At 36.1% G+C, this 12,672-nt stretch overlaps 1 protein-coding gene across 1 annotated transcript in view; it reads right to left on the bottom strand.

Annotated features, from left to right (window-relative positions):
* Positions 1-12,672, bottom strand: part of LOC137397460 (von Willebrand factor D and EGF domain-containing protein-like) — a 29,738-nt gene that overhangs the window by 12,995 nt on the left and 4,071 nt on the right. Inside the window, exons 6-12 of the mRNA XM_068083749.1 lie at positions 12,111-12,243; positions 10,252-10,344; positions 9,030-9,229; positions 7,928-8,135; positions 3,412-3,541; positions 2,922-3,034; positions 1,003-1,235 (exon numbers count right to left, since the gene is read on the bottom strand). Of these exons, the coding sequence (XP_067939850.1) occupies positions 1,003-1,235; positions 2,922-3,034; positions 3,412-3,541; positions 7,928-8,135; positions 9,030-9,229; positions 10,252-10,344; positions 12,111-12,243 (1,110 nt within the window). The remainder of the gene's footprint in view (positions 1-1,002; positions 1,236-2,921; positions 3,035-3,411; positions 3,542-7,927; positions 8,136-9,029; positions 9,230-10,251; positions 10,345-12,110; positions 12,244-12,672) is intronic.

The following is a 12,672-nucleotide window of genomic DNA, read 5'->3' as shown; positions in this document are numbered from 1 at the left end:
TTCTTCTAATCAAAGGGATATTTCGATAGGCTAATATAATAATCTGAATCTCAGTGTTTGTTGCTTGTTGGTCTGCCGTTCGTGTGCCCAGTTATAGTGATAGGGTTTTAAGAGTGCAAAATCCACTTCCCACTAAATGTGAACTCTGAACCTACAGTTCAGCAAACAGGCGAGCTATCCAATTGATTAGGTATTTAACTGGCCATATTATATAATAATTGTGCACATACTTATGAACCTGCCAATCTTTAATGCCAACTGGATAAAATAGCCCGCATCATGCTTCTGCTAGCACGCTTGAAGATCATGATTACGTGAGAGATCATAACGCTATCAATTTTCCTAACACTGGCTTCAGTGGGACAGACACGGCTCTTATTATAGTAAAGATTTCACTATTATTACCGAATGAATTTGAATAACTTCAGCTAATATAAATCTTTCCTATAATAAGAGCCGTGTGTGAAGCTAGCGTTAGGACGAAAGATTGCGTCAGGATCTCTCACGGAATCATGATCTTCAAGCGTGCTAGCAAAAGCATGAAGTGTGCTATTTTATCCAGTCGGCATTAAAGATTAGCAGGTGCATAAGTATGTGCACAATTATTCTAGAGCAATGCCAGTTGGATGTGTAGTCTAATGGATAGCATGCCTGTCTGCAGACCAGGAGGTTCAGAGTTAAAATCCATTGGTAAGTAGACTTTTTGTTCCTAAAACTCTATCATTATAACTGGACACATGAACGAACGACAGACCAACAAATGACAAGCTATGAGATTTATAGACTTAGACTAGCTTATGTTAATCAAATTCATTGGGTTAAGAAACTTAGCCAATTAAAAACTAATTTCATATGCAACTACTTTTTTATTGCCCACCCAAGGCCGGGTATTCACCTAGTAAGTATATATACAGCATGTTCCCATTATTTGCATTGTCAGATTTCATGCAGCCAACAAATCAGTAGTCTTCATTGATATATTTGTCAATTCTTAGACCACACCTCCAGTGTTTGCTGAAATCCTTAGGCTGTTGTCCAAAACCCGCCCCTGGGCCTGTGTAAACTGAGCCATCCCTCATCCTCAAGTCCTCACTCTTGTCTCCATTGAAAGTACCGCACATTCCTGTAGTTCTATTGAAATCAGCGGGTGATGGGGTTATCCAGAGGTTCATAAACTGAGCAAATCCACCCCCTGTAAGCTGTGCCTTCACCATCGCTCCGTGAGGGAAGTATATCTGTTCGCGATTAGGAATTACACATGTGTGTTACAAAGACCCAACACCAAAATTTACTTAAAGCTGTAAGTATAGCCTAATCATTACATACAGCTACCAGTATAGTAGAGTCATTAAATAGAGCTACCAGTATAGTAGAGTTATTACATAGAGCTACCAGTATAGTAGAGTCATTACATAGAGCTACCAGTATAGTAAAGTCATTACATAGAACTACCAGTATAGTAGAGCCATTACATAAAACTGCCAGTATAGTAGAGTTATTACATAGAGCAACCAGTATAGTAGAATCATTACATAGAGCTACCAGTATAGTAGAGTCATTAAATAGAGCAACCAGTATAGCAGAGTAATTACATAGAGCCACCAGTATAGTAGAATCCTTACATAGAGCTACCAGTATAATAGTAGAGTTATTACATAGAGCAACCAGTATAACAGAGTCATTGTATAGAGCTATCAGTATAGTAGAGTCATTACATAGAGCTACCAGTATAGTAGAGTCATTACATAGAGCTACCAGTATAGTAGAGTCATTACATAGAGCTACCAGTATAGTAAAGTCATTACATAGAGCTACCAGCATAGTAGAGTCATTACATAGAGCTACCAGTATAGTAGAGTCATTAAATAGAGCAACCAGTATAGCAGAGTAATTACATAGAGCCACCAGTATAGTAGAATCCTTACATAGAGCTACCAGTATAGTAGAGTCATTACATAGAACTGCCAGTATAGTAGAGTTATTACATAGAGCAACCAGTATAGCAGAGTTATTATATAGAGCTACCAGTATAGTAGAGTTACTACATAGAGCTACCAGTTTAGTAGAGTTATTACATAGAGCTACCAGTATATTAAAGTCATTACATAAAGCTATCAGTATAGTAGAGTTATTACATAGAGCTACCAGTGTATTTGTCATTACATAGAGCTACCAGTATAGTAGAGTCATTACATAGAGCTACAGTAGACGCCCCTATAACATAAGGAATTTACGTTTATGTTTGAAATTTTATCTAACATAGAGCGTCAAGTCGGGACAAGTTTTAAATTTCAATTCAAATAATGAGAGTGCTTAAGTTAGCTTTAAAAGTACTATTTTCACGCTTGCTTCATTTGGGAGAGAAAACGGCATATATATATCAGACATAAACTATAACTTTTTTTTATCTTTGCAGTTTTGACTTTGACCTTGCTGGACATAAAAGGGAAAGAAATCAAATTAAATTGACATTGCAGGTGTTCGCTCCCCCTAACGTGAAATTATTCGAATCATTAATCGTAAACTGAGTGAAGATGAAAAGATAAAAGGTAAAAATCGTCGATACAAACCAACAATAACACAAATTACTGCAGACTCATTAAATCAAAAAGTTAAGTTTAGTGTTTACCAATTTGCAAGGCCAAAGGGATGAGTTTGAGAAGATTCTGGAACGAATTAGGCAATACACATGTATTTTATTGTTCGTATAACAGAAAGTCTCTGTAACGTAAACATTTATGTTGTAGCGGCGTCTACTGTATAGCAAAAATATACATATATTATTTGCATAACGCTTCCATATACTAGAGCCATATACATACATGTTAAGTATAAATATTATTAGAAAGTTGAACCAGTTCAAAAGGACCAAGTCTTACAGCGATAAATGAGTTACCAAAGAGATTGAGAAATCTACTTACATGATATTCACGGCCGCCATTAACAGCGTATATCCTGAAATTAGGGGAAATGATGTCATCAGTTGAGATTGTCCGAGTTCTTAGCAAGTTATACTCCACCTTTTTGTCTGGACCTGATATGCAAATAAATGTAAAGCAGCCTAGGTAGGAGTTGTCTTCTAAATGTTGCCCCTGCAACTGCACAATACACCATTAGACCAATGGTTAAGGCACATCAGTCAGTTCTATCAAAGTTGTTAGTGACACCACAGATGTTAGGGTCACGAAGGACACATAATGCTGACTCAATGCTTTGTTACTCTTACAAAGCAAAGAAAAACATACCATATGCTTTTATGTAGGTTTGTGAATACATTTTATGAAAAAAGTTATGTTTATTCATTAATTAATCAAAAGGTTTAGGCTAATTTCCTGTTTTGTTGACTACCATTCCATCACCCCATTCATACACGACATAGGTAAGCTCAGCAACATCCTTTGTGACACTTACCAAAAATCTTAATATCTCCCATGCTATTACATCGATCCACAATGATGACATCATCACCCGCCCTCGCTGCCACAGCGCAGTTACAAGTAACTGTTGAGCGAGCTGAGCATTTCTTATAAAATGACCTTACCTGGAAATTATGAGAAATATATGATGCTCTTACAAGGGAAGACAAACCACAACCATTTATATATAACAAACACACATACATGTATATATATAGTATATCTATGTTTAAGCATATATATATATATATAAATAAATTTAATGTATATATAATATATATGTACATCAAATTTATATATAATGTAAATGTACATATTAAATGTATATATATATATAAATTTAATATGTACATTTACATTATATATACATTAAATTTTCTACTAATTTAATGTATATATATAATGTTCATATACATTAAATTAGTAGAGAATTAGATAGTGTACTTATCTTTTGTCAGCTACTGTCAGTTTCTTGCTTCCGCAATCATCAGGCTGTAAATCTCAACCTCATGATTGCGTAAGCAAGAAACTGCCAGTAGCTGACAAAAGATAAGTACACTATCTAATTCTCTACTAATTTATACTGCTTTATTCTATTTTGAGCACTCTGATTTTAGTTCTAGGTATGATAAATTTCAATGTATATATACAAAAGTATATGTATATACATACATACATATATATATATATATATACAGTAGATGCAGTATGAACAGTCTCTTGCATGAAAGTGCTCAATATTAAAATAGAGCGATGTAAAATTGAGTAAAAATGAAAGTTAAAGTTAAGTTTAAAACAACTTTATTACTAATAGTTTCATATTGCCATGCAATAATCGTCAGATAAAATTTTACATCGCTCTATTTTAATATTGAGCACTTTCATGCAAGAGACTGTTCATACTGCATCTACTGTATACACGAGCTCCTATCGTTGAGCACTTTCTCAGATCTTGCTGTTATGGAAGCTACCAAGTTTAGTTATTCGACCAAGAATATACCTATTGCATCAGATCAACAGTACATCAAGAAACTGATAGAAAGAACTGAGGACTTCTGCAAGCGAATGCGATGGAAGGCCTTCTTCTATTTACACCCAGAAGCAAACACAAGCAAGAAAAACACATACGGTTTTAGATCTCGTAAATCACCACCACATATTCCAGACCTGTCTACTTTTGAAACCAAGCTAATGTGCATGATACGAAACATCAAATTTAGAAAAGTTAGATGTCAATTTCAGAGTAAACTATCCAGTGATATTCGTGATAATATCACCAACTGTGACAAACTAATTGTGCCAGCTGATAAATCCAACAACTATTACAAACTGGAGGTGGACAACTACAAAGCCCTGCTTAAGAACAACATAACAACTAATTACAGGAAAGCAGACAAAGACACTATCACAGGTATCAATAGCGAAGCCAAGACCATTACAGACGAATTAGATTTAAGTAACAGAATCAACACTATTGCAGAGAGGGAAGCTTATATCACTTTGAAAGATCATAAGGCTAACTTCGAAAATAATCCAACATGCCGTCTGATTAATCCGACCAAGTCAGAGATTGGCAAAGTTAGTAAGATCATCCTGCAACGAATCAACAAAGACATTAATCACAAACTCGAAATTCACCAATGGAGGAATACTACAGCTGTGTTGAACTGGTTCAACAATATCCAGAACAAGAACAATTACACATTTATAGAGTTTGACGTGGTTGAATTTTATCCTTCAATCACACAACAACTGATGAATGACGCACTAAATTTTGCATCCTCCGTTACGCAAATATCAGAAGATGAGATAAACACTATTATGCACGCCAAAAAGTCATTGCTGTTCAGCCAAAATACACCATGGCAAAAGAAAACCTGCAATGAGTTATTTGACATTACTATGGGAAGCTATGATGGGGCGGAATGCTGTGAGCTGGTTGGAGCCTATATACTCAAGCAGATCCAAGATGAGATAGGCAACACTTTCGGTTTATATCGAGATGACGGCCTAGGAATAACCAACAAGACCCCAAGAGAAGCTGAGAAAATCAAGAAAAAACTCTGCTCTATCTTCCACAAGAACGGACTACGCATAACTGTATCGGCGAACAAAAAGGTGGCCAACTTCTTAGATGTAAACCTAAACCTGACGACCGGTATACACAGAATTTACCACAAGCCAAATACACATCCACAGTATGTACACGCCAAGTCCAATCATCCACTTGGAGTAATAAACAACATACCACTAGGTATAAATAGGAGACTGAGCAGCCTGTCATCAGACAACTCCACATTTACCACCGAAACTGACATATACCAGCAGGCACTCAATCTAAGCGGACACAAACACAAGCTTGTGTTTCAGCCTGCCCCGACAAACAATGCGCAAAACAGAGACAAGAATACCAGACGAAGACCGATACTATGGTACAACCCGCCATTCAGCAAAAATGTAGCTAATAACATCGGTAAGATTTTCTTTAATATCCTGGACACAGAGTTCCCTAAATCACACGCTCTTCGTAAGATCTTCAATAGAAACTTTGTGAAATTAAGCTACAGCTGTATGAACAATGTGAGCAGTATCATTAGCGCTCATAATACCAGATTGCTGCAGCATCACAATGAGACCCCTATAACTACAGAACCAAGAGAATGCAACTGCCTGCCGACATAAGAATGGCTGCCCACTACAAGGAAAGTGCCTGAGCAAGTCAATTATATATAAGGCGACAGTCACCACCAATGATCAATCTGCGGACGAACATTACATAGGATTGACTGACACCACATTCAAACTACGCTATTACAATCATATGACAACCTTTAGAAATGTAGAGAAAAGATCAAGCACCGAGCTCAGTAAGCACATATGGACCTTAAAAGACCAAGGCATAGAATATAACATCAAGTGGAGCATAGTCAAAAGAGCTACATCATACAACAAGACCACAGGCAGATGCAACCTATGTCTGTATGAGAAATTTTATATTATATACAATCCTAACATTGCTACCTTAAACAAACGCTGCGAACTAGTTTCAACATGTAGACATGCTGGCAAATTCCTTTTAAGCAATTTTAAGACTTAACTTTTAAACTTCTGCATTGTTGAGGCTTTAAATCGTGTTGCTTGCTAATTTTAATCCTACGTATCAGTGGTGTATTTAGGTATTTTAAGACCGACGCTTTTATTTCCATCTATATATAAGTCGTTTTCAGTGCTAACAATTTTATCTGATGATTATTGCATGGCAATATGAAACTATTAGTAATAAAGTTGTTTTAAACTTAACTTTAACTTTCATTTTTACTCAATTTTATTATATATATATATATATATATATATGTATATGGAGTAATAATTAGTGCCTGTTCAACTCTGAAACAAAAGTAAGTTACCATAGCATGTCAGAACAAACAAAGTGCTGATAACATCGTCAAGAAAACTAAAGGAGACACTCATAATACTATATGTACTGTATGTGTAGAAATACCTCAAATGGCAGCTCTGTGTGTCTGTAGAGAACAAACTCTCCCTCATAGTAATTATTCCATCGGCTGCAAACACAGAAGTCACATGTCCATAAACTAGCAAACCAGTAATAGTGTGACCAGTGGGACTGAACTAAACTATTCTCAGAAGTACAAGAAGAAGTGGATAAAAAAGTCAATATCGTGCAAAGATTAACATAGTAGTTGAGTGGTTGACAATCGCTCAAAGAATTTGGCATTTTGGAGTGAATTTAAAATGTCATTTGCGCTAAGTGAATGCTGAGCTCTCAATTATCAGGGCTCTAGTATGGCTGAACTAGTTTGTTCCTCCTTTTTACTTCCATTCAATTCATCAACAAACACGTGTAAGTCAAGGACTGTCTCATGAATGAAGATGTTCAGTACATTTATTTTGTTTCAATCTCAAGGCTGTACAGGAATTCAGCTGGTACAACAGTTCAGTGAGACAACTCCTCGTGCAAACAGGTATTAGCTGATTTATTAGCTTCAAGCCAAAGTTTATTTATTCTTGAATAAGTCATTGGTGTGATGAGGAATGCTGGAGTCCGAGCAATAAAAGGCAAATCATAACAAGCACCTGCACACCTTGCTAAACAACACCACAGAATGATACTTACTGGCCATCAAATGTGGTCATGTGGGGGTCATTCACTGATGAGCACATGGCTCTCTTGTCTAGGAAATCCTCAGTCACCACCTGAAATGTCAGCAAATACCATGTGATGAAACTGATTATCAAACTAGGAAAGGCTACTTACAAACAAAAAGCTAATAGCTTACAGGTACAATCTTTTATTGTGAAAAATACACATTCACTTCAAGAAATACAAGGTCGTTACAAAAACACTAAGTAATTGCGAAACAGCAGCCTTAGCAAGTACAATAAAATACTGTATATATATATATATATATGATCATGGCTCGTGGAGTCCAGGGCCAGATGCTTAACAAGGCTTCATCAAACAATTGCGCCACTTCTAACAACCGTACCTGTATGGGGTGGGGTACATATCCGTCCCATATACTCCTACCAGGTCCCTCAGTCATGTTGAACTCTATGACCCGCTCTCTCTCACCATCATATTTGAAGTCTTTAGTTGCTCTGATGGATATTGACTGACCCATGTACCAGTTGTCTGGAGTTAAAGTCACACTGCAAGTGGCCAGTTTTAGCTGCTCCACCACTCCTTTGTTACACCTATGTAAATAGTAATAACATGTTACTGTGTCACCCGTGTATATAATAACACGTCACTGTGACACTTTTGTATATATAATAACATGTCACTGTGACACTTGTGTATATAATAACATGTCACTGTGACACTTGTGTATATAATAACATGTCACTGTGACACTTGTGTATATAATAACATGTCACTGTGACACCCGTGCATGTAATAACATGTCACTGTGACACATGTATATAGAATAACATGTCACCGTGTCACCTGTATATATATTAACATGTTTCTGTGACACCAGTGTAACAATTACTTTGACACAAGAGCAGCTCAGTGCTTTCCTGATAATATATGTGAACCCTTCACTTGTGATGCTTCAATAAAACCATTGCTTGTAATGCTCAACAAGTAAGATGACCTTGTACACAATACAGCAGAACAAACAAAGCTTTTGCCACCAAATATCACCTGATCGACTTGTCATAATCTATCCGGTGATTGATTTTAGTCAGCCCTGCAGTAGAGTCGTCCCATTTAGGCACTTTGGTCACAGTCTAAGATAAGTGGAAATACCGGAAATCTTCGTCATTTTACAAATAATAAAAATCAAGACAAGATTCCCACTCTGTATGTGGTATTTTGAACACACCAATTAAACTGACTTGTACATTACACTTTCACATCTTAGCTAAGTTCAATCTTTCAAGCGTACATTCTTTGAACGATGTACATAACCAATCAAATGCTATGATGTCACAGAAGCAAATGCTACTCTGACATCTCGCTTACCAATTATGTGATTGCTGTTGCCAGTGAACTTGGAAACAGTTCAAATAAACCTCGGCTCACCTTATCAGCAGAAGAATTCAACAGAAGACCACTATATTCACATCAGTTATAACGTTTACCTGAGAGGTTTATGGTCCATGGAGTTGTCATTCCTTATAGCTATTACTATCTTACAGTCCTTGCCGGTAAGTCGGGTTGTCAGCGGATCGCACCTCACCGGGATCGTTGATCTTATGTCTATAATTTGATTATCTTCACTTTCTGGCAGAACGAGAGTGTTAGACTGAAGATACAGAGGCAATCCACTAGCGTCTGATACCTGTTAAAAAAAAAACAAAAGTAGAATGTCTAAAGGTGCTGTTAGTAATAAAACACATTCTATTTTACTAGATTAAAGCTTGTTGAGGCGGCATGTACGCAGCAGTGCTAAGATGATGCATATGACTTGGCATTCATTTTAAAATGTGCTTTCTGCAGTTGACCCTCATTTTCATGATGGGCTGATAACCTGATAAAGACTAAAATAACCTTAATACTCAGTGTCAATATAAAAAAGGTAAAGGGTTGTGGCATTTGGAGAATGAAAACTACAATAAGCAAATGGCAACTGACAACTACTATAAGCAAATGACAGCTGACAACTACAACAAACTAACGAATATGAAAGTTAGAAAAAGAGAAAAAAAAACAACAGAAAATTAGCAAACGGCAATTACAAAGAAAAATAAAACTTATTAAATGGTAACTAGTAGATATGGATAATAACTCAGAAAAAAGCATAACTTTAGAAGCAGGAGAGATGAAGGGAGACAGTCAGAGAGTAATTAGAAAAGACAACAGATACAATCACTATTAGGATAGACTACAATATAAACTTAGGCTGTTCATTTTATGGTGCCTATGATAAGGTACGGTGGCAATGTCACTGAGATGTTCACTTTATGGTGCCTATGATAAGATACAGTGGCAATGTCACTGAGATGTTCACTTTATGGTGCCTATGATAAGGTACAGTGGCAATGTCACTGAGATGTTCACTTTATGGTGCCTATGATAAGGTACGGTGGCAATGTCACTGACATGTTCACTTTATGGTGCCTATGATAAGGTACAGTGGCAATGTCACTGAGATGTTCACTTTATGGTGCCTATGATAAGGTACAGTGGCAATGTCACTGAGATGTTCACTTTATGGTGCCTATGATAAGGTACGGTGGCAATGTCACTGACATGTTCACTTTATGGTGCCTATGATAAGGTACGGTAGCAATGTCACTGAGATGTTCACTTTATGGTGCCTATGATAAGGAACGGTAGCAATGTCACTGAGATGTCACTTACCTCTATACCAACAAAGAATGGATCGCTAGCAAGCGGAGCTCCCCAGTGATCTTTTGGTTCCTTGATATATCTCCCACGGGCAGCACAGGTCAGCTAAAATGAGCATTGTTACTATGAGTTGGTTAAATGCTGGAAACATGAGCAACTTAATCTGACTATTATGGTAGACCATGACAATTCTGTCCTTTAAAAGTTACGATGCTTTGTGCAAAGAAACCTGTGAGTGCCTGCCATTTGGTCTGTCCTTTAGAGGTCACAATGCTTTGTGCCAAGAAACCTGCGAGTGCATGTCATTTGGTGCAAAGAAACCTGCTAGTGCATGTCATTTGGCAAGTAGGTATGAGCTAGACAGGTTGGCTTTACAAAACTGAAATTAACAATATGAGTATAAAAATATTTATTAATATAGCTAAAAGTAATTACTATTGTTATTAGATAAATTTCTCAGCTCGTGCTGTTGATTACACTTTATTCTGTCCAAGTTCTATACTGAGGTAAACAGGTCCTTTCTGATAATGTTAAACAGTTCCTGTTGAGTTGTTTGCTCAATGATTCATTACAATAATAATAAATATTATTATCATCATTATTATTACTATTACTGTTATTAGATTATTATTAGTATTGTTATTACTACTTAATCCCAACTTAGTTGGGATAAATTAGTAATAACAATACTAATAATTATAATAATACTAATCTATACTATTTTTTAATTTTTTAATTATGGGATGATTTTACTCTCATAATTAAAAAACGGTTTAAAACGATGAGATGCTTAAAAATGAGATGATTTAAATGAACTTTTAGTTTATTTTAAACTAAAAGTTATTTTAAGCTAAAAGTTGAAAATAACTGTTCCTCTGACTCATTCCACTATTCAGAGAACTGATGAGTGGAATGAGTCAGAGGAACAGATATCGATGAGAACTGTAAGAAACCCAGATCCAGAGAAGGAGAAAGAACTTGTAAAAATGATAACAGATGACCAAAGTAGGTTAGCTAGAGACCGAATAAACCTAAGAAATCTTAAACAGATTTAGAGAGGCAAGATTATGCAAGAAGAAAAACAGATTGACATGGTATTGGATTGTGTTGAGATCAACAGTATCACAGAACTAAATGATACCATCTTGGCTTGAACAAAAATTGTAACAGTGGGTTAAGTGGGGATGGGGAGCGGAAACACGGCGGAAACTCAGCATGGAAAGCTGCAACAGAAGTTAAAAAATATAAAACCAGATTAGAGTAAAGTAGTAGAGTAAAAAAGAAAAGGCTATGAGAAGGAAGTTAGCTAGATAATGATGACCCAATGAGAATGAGGCTTGCGAAAAAGTATAGGAACAGAAACAAAGGATTTGATGTGGTAATTGAAGCGTTGAAACAAGATCGCATTAGGTCAAACGATTATTATTATTGTGATGATTATTATGGTGATCATTATTATTATTATTGTGATTGGATTTTTGGATCCTTGTTCTACTTAACGGGCAATATAATTGAGAGAATTTTAGATGTCATGAGAGTTATCATCACATGATATTTTAAAACTAAAAAGCGTTCAGACCAGCAGATTTGGGTTACAATAATTTTTTTCCTTTGTGCCTTAAAAACAAGGACTGTAAACACAAGTAATTACTAAAAAATGTTGCCGTCCAGAGATCAGTGATGGCGTTATGTTACACTAATGTGTAGCAGTTTATAAAACACAAAACTAAAATTACTAAACAAACGCATTCTATATAAATGTTGCTGTGTGAGATGTTAACATAAATTAAATACATATATGTATGTTAGCGCAAAATGTATTAATTTGAATGAAAATGTTTAAGACTAATTTAGATAAACTAGATACTCACATTTTTGCCGAGAACAGTTTGTCGAGGTAAGCTTAGCATATTCTCCTGGAGGACAGAAGTTTTTGCACCAAACTGCAGCTCTTCCTCGTGTATCGTGTCATAGCCCAACTTCCACGTGACCTTGTACAGTGCCCTAAATACCAGATTCACAGAGATAGCTATAATTCAATCAGCAATCTGGTTTATAGTTCATATTCTGCTGGAGAATCATCTGAACGCACAAGCTTCTACCACCCTATGGAGTTATCTACTCAAGTTAGGAAACCTGTTAATACAGTACATCCATTAAACATTTCTAAAGAAATCAATGTAAGTTATTTCATAACATACTTATAATGCATATACAACTCAGGTAGATATAATCCTCTCGGGTTATAGGCGATGCATCAGTGATGGAAAGGAGCCAAGAGGACACTAGTAGAGGAGCATAAGGGTCAACAACTGATAGCTAATACAATGAAATTGATTTAGAGAAGAAAGATCACACAGCTGCAGTTACATAAGAATCAGTTTACCTGAAGGAACAGGCTTATGAGTAGATTAAGGTAGACAATTTATCATT

The sequence above is a fragment of the Watersipora subatra genome, chromosome 5, assembly GCF_963576615.1.
Source record: "Watersipora subatra chromosome 5, tzWatSuba1.1, whole genome shotgun sequence".
In the NCBI taxonomy this organism is placed as follows: domain Eukaryota; kingdom Metazoa; phylum Bryozoa; class Gymnolaemata; order Cheilostomatida; family Watersiporidae; genus Watersipora; species Watersipora subatra.
This window is presented reverse-complemented; position numbering and strand designations above follow the sequence as displayed.